This window comes from Sorex fumeus, unplaced genomic scaffold, assembly GCF_029834395.1.
Source record: "Sorex fumeus unplaced genomic scaffold, SorFum_2.1 ptg000037l, whole genome shotgun sequence".
NCBI lineage: Eukaryota > Metazoa > Chordata > Mammalia > Eulipotyphla > Soricidae > Sorex > Sorex fumeus.
This window is the reverse complement of record NW_026606094.1, coordinates 46,679,394-46,699,460: the sequence shown is the minus strand read 5'-3', so window position 1 is coordinate 46,699,460 and position 20,067 is coordinate 46,679,394. Positions and strand designations below refer to the sequence as shown.

General features: G+C 37.9%; 1 protein-coding gene across 1 annotated transcript in view; it reads right to left on the bottom strand.

Moving 5' to 3' along the window:
- Positions 1 to 4,418: 4,418 nt before the first annotated feature.
- Positions 4,419 to 20,067, bottom strand: part of ASB4 (ankyrin repeat and SOCS box containing 4) — an 83,595-nt gene continuing 67,946 nt past the window's right edge. The window contains exons 4-5 of the mRNA XM_056118384.1: positions 8,496 to 8,609; positions 4,419 to 6,565 (exon numbers count right to left, since the gene is read on the bottom strand). Of these exons, the coding sequence (XP_055974359.1) occupies positions 6,377 to 6,565; positions 8,496 to 8,609 (303 nt within the window). The 3' untranslated portion in view covers positions 4,419 to 6,376. The remainder of the gene's footprint in view (positions 6,566 to 8,495; positions 8,610 to 20,067) is intronic.

Genomic DNA, 20,067 nt, shown 5'->3' with positions numbered 1-20,067 from the left:
TGCTATCGATACAGCGGTAGGGCGTTTGCCTTGCACGCAGCCAACATGGCCGACAGAATTTTATTTAGTCCACCAAAAGCCCTGAAAATCAGGTAGGAGTTTATTTAAACAAAATGTTTGAATTAGACAACTGACTTTAATTTCTTAGTTAAATTAACATAGATATTCATATAAAATAAATTTAAGGTTAAATGCAATCAGGATTAAAATTGAACCTATTGTATTCCAAAATCCACTTTCTCAGCTGCCAGACTGCATTGCTAATACATGGAAGAAAACATTTTACAGGTTTGGAGGGTATATATCTTTATGGTAGAACTAAGCAAAGGTTACTTAGAAACAATTTGCTGCTGCTTAAACTTTCCCTGATGGATTATCCTAAGGAGATGACTTTAGCAGGTTTGGGAGCTCTAGAGCTCCTGAACATTTTAACTATTTCAGTGCTTCTGTAAACAATTTATCACCTGAACACTGCTGTGGCAAGAATTGTAAGCAGTCTTAAACTCTAAATTTCACCTCTGTCCTTCATCTTCTTATATTCTGAAAGACAAATTTCCTCTTTTAACAAAGTCATTATCTTTTGGTATCTAACAAAAGCCAAGGTTATGATTCCTTATTTATTTATTTATTTATTTAGTTAGTTAGTTTTGCTTGAGTTCATCATCCCCTGTGATTAGTCTTTCACTCTAGAAGAAAGGAGTTAGTTAATAATTAATGTTATGTTTAGGATTTTTTCAGATCCATATCTTTACAATTGTATTTGTTTTGACATATAAGAAGAATTGAGGGTGGTGCTAAAGGCAGCTATCTATATTAAGCATCATGCAGATGCTTTGAACATTATAGACTGTAAATGCAACATGGTTGGATTATATTATTGTTGCCACAAATTATAAGGTTGGAAAGAATAATTATGGTGATGATAATATCCATTGGTTCCCTAGTTTCCCAAGGCACTTCCCCATGATTCAAAACATTTTATAATTTAGTGCCACCCAGCCTTGCTGACTTGACGTTCTGCTCTTACCAACAAATATCCAGTTACTTACTTCCATCAAACTTGTTTAATTGGTAATGAGGAATCATCTCTGTTTATTCCAACTCTAACCCGTCACTGAGGTTATGCAATCAACTTTAAATTCCATCCTTTCTACTACTCTACTCATTATTACCAAATCCCAGCCCACAAGTCACGCCAACTGATCTCCTATTTTCTAACCATTGGCCAACAAAAATCATCTGGACCACCATCCCTACTCTTTCTTGGGTAAAACATTTCATAGTTTTCTACGTTTGTGCATCTGTCAAGAAGTGAAGAGGAAGGGCTGGAGCAATAGTAGGGCATTTACCTTGCATGCGGCTGACCTGGGTTCAATCTCCAGCATCCCATATGGTCCCCTGAGCACCGCCAGGAGTAACTGCTGAGTTTAGAGCTAGTAGTAACCCCTGAGCATTGCTGCATGTGACCCCAAAAAAGAAGAATAAAAAAGAAGCCAAGTGGAAATGGATAATGTACTCAATGGCTGTGATTGCAGAGAAATGCATCAAGGAATAGGCAATACTTAGATCAAGAAATGCTGAAGCCTCCAGAGAAAAAAGAAGTCAACAGGAGAAATTTTTGACTAACCCTCGAATTAAAGAAAAAGGTGGATAAATCAACTGCTAAGATGCCATACTTCCTCTTGGTTCTCACTGTTTGTCAATCCATTACACACTTATCAGATCCATAAAATTGGATCTAGGTAAATGTTTTATCTGTTCTTTTGACTCTGGTAAGTGCATAGGTTGAGAAGGCCCCTAGTATCTTCTAATTCTCAAATTGTCTTAAATACTCTCTGATCATAGCTTTGTCAATTCTTCACTGCTTGATTATCACTAATCCACCAGTGTCTTTCACTTGGAAAATCTATGAGGGACACTAATATTTTATTCCCTTGACTGGATCTGCACATATTTATAAAAATGTTATCCAATATGATTTTCTGAGAAATCTAGTTTCTAAGGAAAAAATATAAGCATATCCAATCCAGAGGAAGAAAGGAAGGAAGGAAGGAAGGAAGGAAGGAAGGAAGGAAGGAAGGAAGGAAGGAAGAGAGGGAGGGTATAAGGTTGGAAGAGAGAAAGGAAGAAAAGGAGGGGAAAAAATAAAAGAGCAACTTTTTTGTAGAGGGTGGTTTTACATATTACCTGCATCACTTCTTATTGGTGATATGTACAAGCAATATAAGATAAAAGTCATTTCTCATTGAATATGTACATTTGACAATTACTTCTAATCAATTATTATGATGGGCTGACATAAATTAAACTCATTTATAAACTAATATTTCCAATATTGACAATTTTGGATTAGAACCCAGGGTCTCACATATACAAGGAAAGAGTTCTATCACTGATACATTTATAGCCCTCAAAAAAGTATCAATTTTTCATACCAAACTTTTCATACCAAAGAATTCTTCCTTCTTTGTTTTAAAAAAATCAGGCTACTGAAACTGATTGTTTCAACACTTTCTTCTCTGTACTTTACATGGAATGACATAAGAACAAGTACTGAATAAATTAAAAATAATTTAATAAATTATAGCGCTCCAGAATATTCATTGTTTGGGTAGGGGGGGTGTACTACCCTCACTGCTAAGCTGCTATGTTATCTCCTCTGACCCTTAGCCTCATTGAAGATGGTGATCCGTTTTCTCTGTCCATATAAAATTTTAAGTGACTTCAAAGTCTTCATGAAATAGAAAGAAATGGTTATACCCTTAGCAAGCCCATTTAAAATGGATAAAATCTTTTAAAAAGTAATTTATTTTTTGCTAAACCTCCTGATCAAACTAATTTTACCTTATCCCACCACCTCAAAAAATGGGGGGTCAGAGATCTGGTTTCTCTTTTCTTTCATTGACTCCAGTGGTCAATAAAGTGACTGGCTCTGTAAGTTATTTCCTAATAAGAATCAATGATTATTAGAGTTTACTTGGTACATGTTACTCCAACATGCGAAAACTGAATGCACACCAATTGTTTTAAGCTGAATTTAAAATATTTTTCACCTGGGGGCAGGTAGGGTATTTTGCCTGGCACGTGGTTGACCCAGGTTTGATCCCCGGCGTCCCATATGGTCCCCAAGCACCATCAGGAGTAATTACTGAGTGCAGACTTAGAAGTATTGCCAGAGCATCATGAAGTGTGACCCCCGGAAAAAAAATTTAATGTTTTTCTACCCTACATCTCAAAGCAATTACAGATGATCCCTCACTTACCAGTACTGAACTTAACAAATGTGAGAGAGCAATGCATATTCACTAGAAACCATGACAGGAAACTCTCTTGAGATGCTAAGGAGTTATAATCAGCACAACTCTCATGCAGCTTTTTTAATTTCATGTTTTTAATTCCTGATGGGTATTAAAGCACCTAGCCCCATTGTACATTAAGCGACAACTACATATGAATATCTTCTAAAGTGGGTACTAAATTATTTCCATCTTACAAATGAAGAAACTAAGGCAAGGGGAAGACTAATATTTCTCTCAATCACTAAAGTAAAATTGGGAGTCAGAATACAACTAAGATAAACAAACTGCAGAGTGAAAATTCAACATTCACCATAGTCAATTTGTTTATACTTCTAAAGAAAATGATGAAGAATCCCTTTCAAAGACTAATGTGTTTGTTTTTTTAATAAAAAGTAGTGAATACCTGTGTTCTTTTTTTAAAGTTTTGAAAATACACTAGTTTAAATTTTTATGAATTCTTCACAATGAGAAAGGTAGGAAATATCTAAGGCTCAGCTTTTTCCTTCAACACTGAAAACCCACTGCAAATAGTTTGCTACTTTTTATCCCTATACTCAACTTTTGACTGCTGTTATTTTTATTAGAAACCACTGGGTTCAGAATGGAATAACAAAGTGGAAATGCAAGACTAGGTGATTAAGAAATAGAGCACACATATATGATCCTAAAAAGTGGAGAAACTAGTTAGTTCATCTTTTTTGTAATAGCTAAATTCCTCCTCACAGAAGAGAGGAGGTGTTTTTAGACCATTACATATTTATTTATAAGAAACTAACAAAGGCACCATGAGGATATAATTTCCTATGTTGCTACCACCCCGTGTTGTGTGAATGTGAGAATGAAATGAAAAACTCAGAAGACCAAGATGCGATAAGTAGGAAAGTATGAGTAATACAATTTTATTATTATTGAATATTCCTGTCCCTGCAATAAGGGTCTATATTTTATGCTTTCCTTCTATTTTCTTTTGAAAATTTCTTTTGTAAACACATTCCCTTATCCTCTTTTTTTCCTTTTAAATGTTTACAAAACTAAAGAAAAATAAAGAATTATTTAGTTGTATTGTTGAAAGTCAGAAAGTCTTGTGAATAAATAAAAAACTCATAAAGATGAATGGGAACTAGATCTTTATTTAAGTTCTCTAAATGTAAGATTAAAGATGAGGCAACACGTGCAATCCACAAACAATTCACAAGTAGTCATGTATTAAATATTAGATTAGCACAAAATTTTAAACACAATCACGTGGACTAATAAACTATTTCCCCATGCAGGAAAACCCTCCCCTCTTGTCTTCAGCATGAGTTTTACTTGCCCCAAGTCAATGAATCACAAATATTTCATGCTAGGGTAACCTTGAAGGTAGAAGCAGAATGCATCTCTGCACAAAGACTCTAGAAAGCAATAAACTATTTTTGAAGGATCATGTTATAGGAATAGTTCACATAAAATCAGAATTCTACATCATAACACAAAACTTATTTTGTAGTTCATTTATTTGTTCCAAGATATTTGACAAAATCTCACTTAAAGAAACATCACTTCAACTACACAACATGGGTAGTATTCAAATCCTAGCGAAAGTGATAGGCTAAAGAACTAATTGACATCATCCCTACTGAAAACAAAATTCACGCATATAACAATAATAGAGATAAGAACCACACAAATAAAAGGGACCTGCTCACAAATTCTACAAAGAGATAATTAACTTCTCTAAATGAACATAAACAAAAATTGAATTGGCCTCATAACCCCTGAGGTCAGCAGTTAATCACCTACATTTTTCTTTCTGCAAATGACTCACTAAAAAGTCTAAGTAGTACTTTCTTCTAAATTTCTCAAACATATCATTCTATCTACTTATTTCTCAAAAAGTCTATTTGTTTTCTGTAGCTAACAAAACACTCCTTATCTACTAGCTAAAATGTCCTGACATGTCAATAAGTTACAATAAATTAAAAAACACACAATCAACTTAAATATTTTTCTTCAATACGTCTTTGCACACATTTTCCTAAACTTCTTTCTTACATCATGGGAGTCTTTGAGTGTACAATTTTTTCCCCCATGGAATCTAGTGATAAACTATACAGGAAACTGGAGTAAAAATAAAACAATATTCAGGATTGAGAGAAACTTAAAGTGAATACATTTACACTAAGCAGAGCAAGTGATTGTTCTACTTCATACAGTCCCCTCACTCTTTGTCGTCATGCTTCAAAGCAAAATAACACTTCTAATTACAAATACAACTTGGAAAGCATGCACTAAAATGAATCTACACCTGTACTCTTGCCCCTGTTATTTGACCAGCATTACTCTGCTAGAATATTGGGATCCTCTGCTACATGGTGAGATTCTGGAGGGCAGAAATCATATTGACTCAAGGTAGCACCTCCAGTCTCAGGCTCAATAAAAGGGTAAGGAAATGTTCAGGGTTTTTTTTTGTTGTTGTCATTGTTTATTTATTTGTTTGTTTTTTTTACTAGCAGTGGATTGGTCTCTGCTCTAATTTCTAGTTGGAAAAAAAATCTTGATTTTCCAATGCCTATGTGCCTTTCTTACAAAAAATAAGTTAAAGGCTAGGGAGTAATAAGATTTTTTCAAACTAGCAACGATCATTACCATTCTGCTAACTGGTAATGGAGTGAAGACAAGATTAGGAAGTCAGTTATGAAGTTCTCTATCTTGCCAACTAAAAGATAATGTAAACCTATTTCTAATTGGAGAGAAAATGAGCTTGGTTGTAAGACAACCTAGGTCCCATTTTAAATGAAATCATAAATGGAAATTTTACCAAAACAATCAGCACCTTGTAAGAGAACTATATGAATATTAGTTATTGTATTATCAGTATCTTCTGGATTTATTTTTGTCTTTGAGAATTCCTTATCTTTGCTTCTTGTTTATTTCCCCTCACTATGATATACTAGAATTAATGACAATGTTTGTAAAACGCTTTAGAAATCCCTAAAGTGTTATAATCAACCCAAGTATCATTTTATTTATGCAAACTGTGTCTACCAGGCAGTCCATTTAAACATCTTGGACTAAGAACTTCTGTCTCATAAGGCTTAATAAATGATTCCCTCGGGCTCTAAGAGCAAGTACTTTTTCAATGACAATGGGAGGGAAAGCAAAGGAATTACTCTGTGACATCTGTTGTGCAATGCTCTTCGAATGGCGCATCTCGATAAATGCATGAGAGTCCTTGGAGTGTTACAGCACACAGTGAAGAGAGAGTGGTAAAAATCCCAGTGTCTCTGAAAAAGGAGGCAAGTCAAGTTACAATCCATAAAACCCCACAGTTTATATCCACAGAAATCAACAAACTGCACTACTCTCAACCTTAGACATATAGATAACCTTTGAGGGTCTATGCTAGGCAAAATTAAACAAAATTGATTTAATGACGTGAAAGAATATATAAGGACACAGAGAAAAGAAAGGGCTATACACTCTATTACCAATTCAGAACTAGGGAAATGAGATGAACTATACTTATGTGAGTTGCCTAGACCATTGTAAACCAAAGTAACAGTCTTAAGTTAGCCTAAATGTTATTACATATCTTTTATTTTGATTGGTGTGCATACATTCATATATTTAAAAGTTTAATGAATTTAAGGTGAGTTAAGCTCCTTCTAATAGTAATATAATTGCTCGAGGTAAAGGTAAAGGCCCTCCCGTTGATCGTCGATTTGCTCGAGCGGGCCCAGTAACGTCTCCATTGGAGACTTTGTTGTTACTGTGTCTGGCATATCGAATACTCTCGGTAGCTTGCCGGGCTCTCCGAGAGGGGCGGAGGAATCGAACTCGGGTCGGCCATGTTGGCCGCTTGTAAGGCGAACGCCCTACCCGCTGTGCTATCGCTCCAGCCCAAATATAATTAATAATTGGTAAATATAGCACAGCGGGTAGGGCGTTTGCCTTACAAGCGGCCAACTTGGCCGACCCGAGTTCGATTCCTCCACCCCTCTCGGAGAGCCTGGCAAGCTACCGAGAGTATTCGATATGCCAGACACAGTAACAACAAAGTCTCCAATGGAGACGTTACTGGGCCCGCTCGAGCAAATCGACGATCAACGGGAGGGCCTTTACCTTTACCTTAATATTGAACTGACAACTCCCAAATCCAGTGAGTTTTGCATTCTATGTCTGATACCTCTCCAGGTATTGGAGACAGTATGTAACTACTGAGAACAAGAATATGAAGCATGGTGGGAAAGATCTCTTACAATGGCACAAATTTCAGAAATAGACTACTATATTTCATCAAAAGCTTTTTTAAGACTCATCACAGAATTTTTAATACCTTTTTTTCTGGATTACTTATGGTCTTAAAATATATAAGGGTAAATGAAATTATCTGCATGAAATATGTAATGCTTCTTGATAAAAATGTTAGATAGTAAAAGTAATAAAATATCATTTTTATTTAATTTATTTCAATTGATGGGAAGAGTGCAATAGCCACCTTTATATGCTCATTGGACTTGCTTCTAAATGGAGACATCCTAAGCAGTGGATACTTAGTGGACATATTTACTCTCATACAAGCACAGCAGTTAGGGCATTTTCCTTCACGCAGCCGACCTGACTGACCGGGGTTCAATTCCTCCGCCCCTCTCGGAGAGCCCAGCAAGCTACCGAGAGAATCTTGCCTGCATGGCAAAGCCTGGCAAGCTACCCATGAAGTATTAGATATGCCAAACACAGTAACAACAAGTCTCACAATGGAGATGTTACTGGGCCTGCTCGAGCAAATCGATGAACAATGGGAGGACAGTGACAGTGACAAGCGTTTTGTATCCTTTTGTAGCCTCATATTTGTGTGGTTTTTAAAAAAAGTTTCAAAAACAATTTTTTAAACTTGAATTTTCTGCATTCAGAAAATTCCATTCTAGTATGGAAGTAGTAGCACTGCAGCACTGTCCTCCCATCTTTCATAGAGTTGCTCGAGAGGGCACCAGTAATGTCTCCATTGTGAGACTTGTTACTCTTTTTTGGCATATCGAATACTTTGCCCTGCTGGCAAAATACTCTCAGTAGCTTGCCAGGCTCTCTGAGAGAGGCAGAGGGATCGAACCCAGGTCAGCTGCATGCAAGGCAAACTCCCTACCCCCTACGCTATCGCTCCGGCCCTGGAAGTAGTACTCTAGTGAAGTCATAGTAGGTGAACTGATTCTTTACCTCCAAGTCATCATCAGGAATAGCTGTGCGCCACTTTATGTTCCATCTGATGTGTTCATAGGCATTGACCACAACTTCGATTGCTTTGGGACAAGAATGGCAAGCCTCTATCACCTGCGGAGGAAGCATAGAGTTTCATTCACTTGATGCAGATAAATGATCCATTCTTCCCACTTGGAATCATTTGGCACATTAAAGCCTTGAAAGACTTTCAAAAAGAGAAATATCAAACCTTTAAGTTTTCAAAAACATAGTCAATACCCCTGGAAAATGGGATAATTAATACAATCAGACTAATGTTCTTCAATATCCAGGAACATGTTAAAAAGGGTCCTTAAAATATGGTAGGCACGAACATTCTTTGGCCATAATTAAAGTAATTTTGAAAGTTTTAGTTATTTGAAAATACATTTTCAGTTGCCTGGAAAACTCTTCCAGCCTTACCGAAAAATTTTCATTTGCTTTGTCTTGGGGTCAAACCTGGAATTTCTTAGGGGAATAGCTGGTTTCGTGCTGTGGGTAGCCCCAAGAACTGCTTGGAGGACAAAGCAATACTTTGGATTGATACTGGGCTTCCTGCACTCAATGCAAGATGCTCAGTATATTGAGCCATCTCTCAGACCTTCTACAGAAAATTTTATTATCAAAAAGTCCAATGTTAAGAATCTAAGACTGAAGTCAATAGAAGACCATGGATTTAAGATGGATAGATAAAATAAAGTTGATCAAAAATGTCTTCTCAGTAAAACTGAAGAGAACGTATGCCATTCCAAGTCAATATTTTAACTTCCATTGACAAATGAAACATGACAAACAATTTAGCTATTTAATTAGCGCCCAATGCTTCATTGATCACCAAAATAAATTAATAAAATAAAAACCTGAGAAGTCAATGGTGGCAAAAGCTAACTTGTTACATTCTTTTGGCTTTTGGACCAAGACAGGGATATATGAATTCCTGGAATAATAATAAGAACTCCAGAGTCCAGAATGCATAATACTGGTTAGGAGAAACTTCAATGAAGCAATACTGAACCTGCAGTCATTATCATGCTAAAAAACACATTTCTGATTGTGTTATTTCTTGTCCATTTTCTGTACATCATATGATGTATGGTCAATTGAATACTCCTTAACTGTGCATGCACAAATTCCTTCTCATAAATATACATGAGTTTTTAAAATACTCAATGTCTATATTATTACCCTAACTCTATCATGCTTAAAACCTGAGCCCCACTTCTTTTCTTTATAACTGTCTCAATAACCTGAATTGTTTTCTTACTAATAAAACCCTTTTCTATTTAATTATTCCTGAGATTTTTAAGTGACACCACAAACCAGTGAATGCTAGTAATAAAAGTGCTTTTCTGAACTCTGTGAGACATTTAGTAAATTATCAAACTTAAGAAAGGTGTTATGCGAATATCCAATATTACAGTCAACCAGGCTTAGTACATGATTTGTAGCTGACATCTGAAAAGGTGCTTAATCTGTGTCTAATAGTAACTCTAGGAAATTAGTAGAATTGAATTAATAAACACTCAGTAGGTGTCAGAGAACTGGAACATTTGTTGATGTTAGGAAAAGGTATCAATGAGCTTATTTACTTTCCCACTATATCCTTATGACCTTCCATTCCCCTCCTGCTCCTGGAGATTGCATTTGGATGAGTGAGGGGAGAAAAAAAGGGGGAAACAAGGTTTTTAACTGAATAGTATTAACATGATCATGTATGTTTTTAACTCTTTCTTTCATTGGGAGATTTAGTAGGTAACACTTCCTGCCAAACCCTCCAGCTTAGAATATTCAACACTAAAAAAAGTGGGCTTTCCCACTTTTTTTTTACAAATCCTTCATAGTACCTATTTAAGTGGTGTGTGCGAGAGAGAGAGAGAGAAAGAGACAGAGAGAGAGAGAGAGATATTTATATGAATGGAGAGCTCACATCAATGAAAAAGCAAAAGTTAAGAATTAAGAATAGGTAAGTTGGAGTAAGCTGACAGGACATTTCAAGTACCAGTATGAAGAGTATAGGATTGACTAATAGGCAACATAATGTATTCTGTAATGTATTCTGTATTCTTAGCAAGAAATGGTTGTCCTTTTTTGATGAAGAGCGATTCATTTTTATTGAAGCTTATTTAGAAAGATAAGAGGGGAGAAGAGGAGAGAACCATGTGGGCCAAGAGATAACACAGGCTTCTCCAGAGTGGAAATAGGCAAGCAAAAAAACACAGAAATAAGAAAGCAAGGTGTGTGTTCATGGGCTTGAAGGGAAAGCCAAAATGATTTTATTTATTCCATTCTATTCCATTCTATTAGTAATATTTTATATATTTTATTATTAAACACATATTTTAGTGCTATGACTATATTTGTGGAACTTTTATGACCTGGTTTTGTTGTTTTATCTTCAAGGACTTTATAACAAAATTGAAGAGAAAAGACATAGGTATTTCAAAGCTAGTTTGAGAGCAATATAAGCCAGTAAATAATGGGTGACTAACCTAAAGATCACTGCAAGTCCCTTAAGCACCATGAGGAAAAGCACTAAGAGAAAACAAGGATATTACAAGGGCAGAAAACATTGCCATGTGGTGGCTGGAAGGGCATGTATAGTCTCTCAGTTATTTTCACTGTTAGTCATGACAATTAAGGGTTATTGGAGCTGGGAGAAAGAAGTGCAGGACTTCATGACTAATCAAGTATAAGAAATAAAGAAATCAACTTTATGAATCTTGGATTCAAGGAGAGACAGTGTGTCATTCACATAAATAAAGATGCTAAGGATATGCTAACTGAGATAGTCAGATAAAAAAGGGTATAAAGTATGCAATGTTCTAATGTCAGTCCAAAATGTACATGATTGATATTTCAGTAAGAAGCCAAGGCACAGTGATTTGTGCACCATCAAAAGCCATGCTAATTAAATGTCTTAAGACACAATAATATCTAAAAGAAGTATGAGTGTAAAGAGTAGAGGACCATCATTTGAAACTTGAGGAATTCTTAAAAATAGGAGAGAAGGAAAAAACATACAAATGTCATTTTGAGATTTTATTGTGTGCTACACATTATATCAAATCTTTGCGCTTTTCTTTAGTTTTTTTTTAATTTCTATCTATGAGGGGCCACAGTGACAGTACACTCGGTAGGGTGCTTACTTTGCATGAAGCCATCCCTAGTTCTATCCCTGATACCCATATGGTATACCATGCCAGGAGTGATCCCTGAGAGCAGAGCAAGGAGAAAACCTTGAACACTGACAAGTGTAGCACAAACCCCTCTCCCAGAAAATTCCGACCTCTGAGATTGGTTCTATGAGTATCCCCATGTTACAGTTTTTAAAATCAACATCTAAGAAAATGTAAATTCAGATTTAGTCTGTAATTAAAGGAGTTAGAATTTCCATCTATGTGACTTTAAAGTCTCTGGAAACCAGATCTATCTGAGTGATGCCAAACACAAAGTGCACTCAATGCTGAATTATCAGAGAATCATGAAAGTGGGGAAATGAAGACAGAGCAACCACAGTTGATTAGAAAGTTAAGTTATTGGGATTTGGGTTGACTGAAACAGGGAAGAATCAGTTTGCATGAAATAAACAGAGGATCAGATAAGAGTTTTAAGTATGGCTGCAACATCCTCATCATTATGACTCTTAATGTCATGACACACTTGGTTTTAGAGGGCCAATCAAGGACTTTCTCTCATGAATTCAGAAAGTCAGACATAAGAACATCTATTTTAATAGTAAGACTAATTTCATATAATATAATTAGTTGGTACTACTTAGTGCTTCCTGATTCTGTACCCTGAAATGAAATTTACACCCCCAAATGGCAGGCAGACTGAGCTTGTATCCAAAAGCTTGCTATAGAGAAGAACAAAAGAATTCAGTTATCTCTAGCCAAGGTTAAGTAACCAAATTCAGTTCTTCCTTCCATTTCATCAATTTAAGAGAATTAAGGTAGAGCTGAAGACAGAGTTAATGGGGCTTTGTATTAACAGAATTATTCTCACAAAGAAATAAGACCAAATCAATGACTGTTATTCTGTAACACAATGTAATAAAACTCAGCCTCACTGTCCCAGATCACTGAGAATCAAGAACAACAAATAGAGTAGGATGAATCAAGTTCATCATAGGATTGTAAGGGGGAAAAATATTTTAAGACTTTATTGGAGAACAGTATCAATCCAAAGCCTCATTGAAGGACTTATGTTGCTCCAGTAAACAGACCAATCATAGGACTTTAGTAAGGAACTTGGGGGAGTGGTGTTTCCCTAAAGCAGAAACTAGAGTCAATAGCATGTTGGAACATATTTAACAAACTCTCTGGGGGGAATTTAAAGCATATCTATACTTAAAAGAATTCAATTAATATGAATAACTTATGGTCCACAATTAATGAATAATAAACATCCAAAACTTTTTATTTCCCATTCTACATCACTAGTTGGCTCTCACAAAATGTTTTTATTTGTATTAATTTTGTATGGAAATTATGTTGTATTTACTTGCAACCTTGGTCTGTAACTGAAAGTAATGTGGTTCCTATGTGCATGTTGATTTATATTTTCATTAAATTAAAAAGTGTTACAGAAAAGTTAAATAATATAATCATATATTATAAATTTGCTCATTCATCAGTGACACCATGACTTTATGTTGTAACAAGGGTTTTTAAATATTGGCAACACATGACCTTTTTGAAGCTTCCAACATGGAATCACTGAACATATGGTTGGGGAAAAATGTATAGTAACCTCATTACACAGTGTTTCTACCAAATGAATTTCATAGAATCAAATGAAAACATTGATCTGTCCTGTCTGTCCTGTCGTCCCATTGTTCATTGATTTGCTCAAGCAGGCCCAGTAACACCTCCATTGTGAGACTTCTTGTTACTGTGTTTGGCATATTGAATACTCTCGGTAGCTTGCCAGGCTCTCTGAGAGGGGCAGAGGAATTGAACCCGTCTAGGCCGGGCTGGCTGCGTGCAAGACGAATGCCCTACTGCTGTGCTATCACTCCAGCCCACGAAAACATGGGGGGCTGGAGCGATAGCAGAGCGGTAGGGCGTTTGCCTTGCACGCAGCCAACATGGCCAACTCGAGTTCGATTCCTCCGCCCCTCTTGGAGAACCCGGCAAGCTACTGAAAGTATCTTGCCCGCACGGCAGAGCCTGGCAAGCTCCCCGTGATGTACTCTATATGCCAAACACAGTAACAACAAGTCTCATGATGGAGACGTTACTGGGCCCGCTCAAGCAAATCGAAAACATAGATAAGTAGAATAAAAATAATTAGAAAGTACTGTATTTTAAATATTTACCTTGTTTTAGTATACTTTTTAATTCATTGTAAGCATATGTGATTTACTTTCAATAATGGTTTCATTGAACAATTGGCTCACAAAATTTCTGATAATTTAATAAGACACTTGTAAGCCATTGTGAGCCATTGCAGCATACAATTTCTTTCAGTTGTCCCTCATGTAAGAAACAGAGTTGTGAATCATTACAGGTCATGTACTTATATTGAAGATCTAGATCAGTGAAGGCATCACAATCATGCTGCTCCATAGCTGGGTTCAGAGGAGCATAACATAAATATGTGCTTAAAGTTTGGATGAAATTACATGCATATTCCGAGCACAGTGCACAATATTGACCTACTGACCGTGCTTTTTCAGCCAGATCCAAACAAAGAGCAATCCATCTTATAAGGGTCTGGGAGGCTATAACCAGAGTCCCAATGCTGTGGGACCTCTGAGGAATTAGAATTTTTGAGTCTACTTAATTTATAGCTAGAATTTCTGTCTGATCTTAGAGGAAACACTTTTAGATTTTTCCCATTAAGTATAATGCTTGCTGTGGGCTTTGTGGTAAAAGGATTTGACTAGTTGAAGAAAGATGAGTAAGTAGTTCTAGTCCCATGGTTTAGGCAAATTAAAGTGTTCTTTTGCTCTGTAATTGTAATACAGATGGAAGATCTGTAAGTCTATGCAAAAGGCTAGCCAACTGATTTAACAGCTATAAGCTGCTACCATAGTAACATAGAGTGATCCCAGAGATTATCTCTTCCTCCCCATTTGAGGATGAGAAAACTGAAAAACCCTAAGAGCTAAAATGTAAAAGGAAACATGAGGGAATAATATCAGTTCTTTATAATTTGAAGTTAGTGCTTCTTCAATAACACTCTCATAATCTTTTTTATATTTCATTTTTTAACTTTTTAAAGCTACATTCTGTAGAAATATTATTTTCCAGAAAAATAATAATAAGTCACCATGTTAATCTGTCACAAATATACACACTGATATGCATTTTAATGGGACTCAAAGAATCCATACACCTATTCCAGGCAGCTCCACAGAGCTCAAAATACATTCGTGCGCACACACACACACACACACACACACACACACACACACACACACACACCGCACTCCCTTTGCCTGCTTTGCACAGTTGATGACTATGGAGGGCAATATAGCAAAGTTTATATTGAAGTAGTCAAACTCCAAAAGAGAGGTAGCATGAAGGATAACTAGTGATGCTAAGGAAGGAAATATGGTCAGATGGGAGACCAAAGTGACAGAGAGATGGTCCTCTGCCTTGCATTATGGTAACTCTATCTTCCAGTCCCTATAAAGCATAGTGTCTTTCTCAGAGTAGCTTCCACTTTTAAAAATATGTAAGAATAATCTACCTATCTATCTAGCTCCATCTTTTGTTCTACTGGTGGTGCAAAGATTGAATCTAGTGCCACATACACGTGAGGCCAATTGATTCAGCTGGCTAGATGTTCACTAAGCTAGATGTCTTGTCCTTATGCATTCACAGCCCCTCTTCAGACAGATTCATAACAAAAAGTGCTTGTTATTTATCTAAAATTTATATCGAACTTAAATTCTTATTATTTTAATCAACAACCCCTTTTCAAGTACTATTCAGAAACAATTCAAACTAAGTTATGAATACAAGAATTACCATTCATAGTGTAGAGGTCTAGCTTCATACATTTGGTGATTCAATATGCACCCAGAGTACTCCCATCATAGGGAGATATCTTCTTACACTTTATTAGGGCTGTTAAAAAATTCAATTTGTAGAGTTTTTTTTTCTTTTTCTTTTTGGGTCACACCCACTATGCACAGGGGTTACTCCTAGCTTTACACTCAGTCAATTTGTAGTTCTTAACCTTTGATCTTTAGGTGTACACTGTCCAATGCTACCATTGCCCTCATTAGGTTTTTCTGGCCCTCTGTACAAATTTGTCTGCTGACTGAAGATGGTTCTCACAGCATGAAAGGCTCATTTGAGCCAGAGAGGTTCCCAACTCTCTCCACAGCCATGTTGGGTTTTTTAGAAATAAGACAGCAAGAATAATCTTCATATCACGCTAAATATTTCATCAGCAGCAACAACAACAACACAAATTCTTAAGAAATAAAAATTCTGGAACCGGAGAGATAGCATGGTGGGTAAAGTGTTTGCTTTGCACATAGCCGACCAGGGTTCAATCTGCAGCATCACACATGGTCCTCTGAGGACCACCAGGAATAATTCCTGAGTGTAGAGCAAGAAATGAATGCTGAACATCGTCTGGTGTGACCCCAAAAGCTGAAGAAAACAAATTATTCATCTCTGTGTGCACACTACTGTAAAAAACTCCAAGGGCAGCCAAAGGGATGCTCCAACAGCTCTTCCCCTAGCCGCCCATGTTCGGGGTGGGCTCCGGGCAGCTGGCCCAGCCAGGGCAGCCCAGGGCCATGAGCAGACAGTGGAGGAAACGAGAGCCAAGCTGGTTGATTGACCAGATGCCGTTTATTCCATTCTCCCCACGTGCCTGCCCCAGTCTCTCAGAGATTCCCATTCTAGTTTCCACTGCTCCTCATTCCCGGCTCCTCCTGTCTCCTGCTCATCTCTCTGTGCTCCATCTTGCATCCTGGGCTTTCTCTCTCTCTCGCTCTCTCTCTCTTTCTCTTTTCTCTCTCTCTCTCTCTCTCTCCCCACGTGCTTGCTCCTGTATTCTTCTACATTCTTCTCTCTCTGTCCCCCTTGCTAGCCTCTCCATCATGCTGCCCTGCTCTCTCTCTCAATTCTCCAGCTCTCTTGCCTCTCCAACTCCCCTGCACTCTGGACTGACCCTGCATCCAGTCAGGTAGCAAAATTAACATAAGAATGCTCTTCCTGAAGGCCCACCTAAAAGGTATTCTAAAGCCCTTCCTGACTGCCCAAGGGCAAAATACCTCCTAAGGTGTTTTTCTCCTTTCCTCAGTCCAATAAATATCAACATCTTAATACTAGTTATTTTTGTATGAACACAGTAAGTGATACCATTGAGGCTTGTAGGGCAGATCTCCTGGGAACATCTTGCCACAGATTCAGACTACAGCGCTTAGGCCAGATTAATCATTCCTAACCCTAGAAGGGTCCAAATCTAGTTATTACTTTTTGGATCATAACAGCATTTGTCTATGACCAAGGTCTTAACTTATAGTTAAGCATTATGGCGCTTTGGCCAGGCCTATCTCGATGCCAGGGTAGCACATAGCTTACCGCTTTCCCTGGTTCTATCCAGTCCCTCTCGGGACCCTGCTTTTGGGGGGCACTAAGAAGAAAGGGCAGCTGAGGCTTAGGTGAGAGAACAGATGCCCAGGAGGAAAATATCACTGAGAGTTACATAACAAAAGCATACTGTCTTCTTGTGTCCATACAGAAAGACATTGCTCTGAATAAACTATGCAAAGGACTTAGGGAGAAGAGAAAAATAATATTTACAAGTCAACAGAGCACCAAGAAAGAAGTTACAAATAAACACAAAGGAATGGGACCACTGTGATGGGAGCAACCCAATAAACCTAAACTACCTGAGGCTATGCAGGAATGACAAAACAGTGTTATCCTACACACCACCAGGATCCTTGAATAATGGATGAGAATAGAATGATAAGGACCAGGGAGAAGACCCTGCCTCCTCTTTGTTGACTTGGGAAGAAGATGCCCCAAAATCTTCACCTCTGAGAGCCTCTTGCTGCAGGTGGGATGTATATTCTCTTTTCATAAAAGAACAATTGCCCCCCCCCAAAAGTTCATGTTATCGTAGTGACAACTGAAGAGATATTAAACACACCTCCTCACCAATGAATCCCCCAAATAACAGGTTTTTTAAAAGATAGATCTCCCTGGCACCCTTTTGATTTAAGCATCATCTACACATTCATTCAAGAGAAAATTTTTAAAGCTTCTGCTTTATGCATTAATATATTTGTGTGCAGAAAGGGTTATAATAATCAAATAACCTATATGGTAACAAAAAGACAGCATTGTTCAAAGGTAAAAATCATCCTTACCTCCTCAAATCCTCACCTTCTGTTCCCTCCCCTAGAAAAATGTCTTTCTTGCCCTACAGGAAAACCCAATCCTGTCTCCCTGGGGTGTCACTTTCTTCTGAATTATGCTGAGAAAAAAAATCAAATGTCCTTTTGTACCCTGACAAGCAATTGCAAACCCTGTAATTCTTCCTCTCCCCCACCCCAGTGTAATTTATACATTGGCTTTCAGTGAAACATACCCTGTACGAATTTGCTTTGTATTGGAAAGACAGCATCTTCAGCTCTGACCTTGCTCCTTGTAAATAGGAAAACTGAATTCCCCATCCACTAAAGAACAAATCACTTTATCTTCTGGATAAATTAGTCCACTCATTTACTTGTTGTAAAGATGACTTTCTCTTTGGAAATTTGAACTGTGGAGTAGTTGTTCTAAATCACTCTGAAGGATCTGCATAGTAAATTGTATGGGTTGTCTTTATTTTGTTCTTTGGAAGAAAACCAGTTCTCTTATATCATCTGTTAAATAGCAACAAAATTGTTAATACTATTGGCCATCTCTATCTTAAACCTTTTTAGCATATAGCCAAAGTGGAGAACTCAGAGAAGCAACTGAATGGAAATAGGAACTGAAAAGGGAAATGGTAACTGTACAATGCTCTTTGTAACATATTTTCTTTCTCTTTTATAGGCAAGTGGAAACACGAAGTAGGGCTAGAGGGGATGTTCCTATAAAGGAAAAAGACTATATTTGGGGACAGGAGCAAAATAGAAACCATTTGCTGGGTGCCACTCTTGGATGCAATTAGTCTCTTACTTTTCAGACAATCCTGAAAAGTTAATTTTTTTAATTTATTTTTGTAGGAGTACTGCTATTTATTTTGCCACTGATTAGCTGATTGAAATGGGCATGAACTCCACCTTAATTTTTTTATATATTTTTTCTTTTTATATTTATTTATTGAATCACTGTGGGAAAAGTTACTAAGCTTTCATCTTTAAGACTCGTCATACAATGATCAAACACCTTTCCCTTCACCAGTACTCATTCTTCACCCCCAAGAACCCCAGTATACCACCCCTCCCACTCTTCCAAATGCCTGTAAGGCAGATGATTTCTACTAAACTCTTCTCTATATTGATTACATTCATTATTTCGACAAAAGATGCACCATTACTGTTCATAATTTTCCCCAAAACAATCAGAATTGCTGAAAAGGCATTGTGAAATATTTTGTTTTCTATAGCTGGTTATGAGAATCATATAATGTCACGCAGCCATGATTTTGGATTTCTGCAAAGAGCCAGATAATTATGAGATTGGTTTCTGTGTGTCTGAACACATGGCTGTGCCAGAAAGCCGCTCGTGGGGGGTAACTCGTGACCTTGGTAGGGCGTGAAGGACGTGCCAGTACCGCCCCCTTCCCATGAGACTGCAGATGCCCCATCACTGCAGGCTCATACCTGGCTTTCCTATAAGCTCTGAGGCGGCAGCCACCTTGCTGCCAGGGAGAGGGGGGGAAGGTGGAAGGGAGCAACACCCTTTCCCTCCTGGGGAGGCATGGTGCCATAGTTTAATGCATGGTCCATTCACTTTTCTTCTGCAAGCTGCCGGGCTCTGGACTAAGTCCTTTTGCCTCTGGAGCCATAGCTGTGCCAGAGAGTCGCTTTGTAGGGGGCAACTCATGACCTCGGTAGGGTGTGAAGGATGAGCTGGTACTGACCTCCTTCCCATGAGACAGCAGTTGCCCCTTCACGTCTGGTTCATACCTGGCTTTCCAATAAGCTCTGACGTGGCAGCTACCTTGCTGCCAGGGGGGAAAAAGGTGGAAGGGAGCAACACCCTTTCCCTTCTGGGGAGTCATGGTGCCATAGTTTAACGCATGGTCCATTCACTTTTCTGCCGCAAGCTGCCAGGTTCTGGATTAAATCTTTTTGCCTCTGGAGCCACGGCCATGCCAGAGAGCCACTTGTGGGGGGCAACTCATGACCTCAGTAGGGCATGAAGGACGAGCCAGTACTGCCCTCCTTCCCATGAGACTGCAGTTGCCCTGTCACCGCTGGCTCATACCTGGCTTTCCAATAAGCTCTGAGCTGGTGGTCACCTTGTATGCAGTCCAGATGCATTTCTGCCAAAAGCCGCTGGGTTTCAAGATTTGTTTCTGAGTCTCCCATATCATGGCTATTAATCAGCTTGATCAGGAGCCAGAGAGGCCGTTTGTAGGG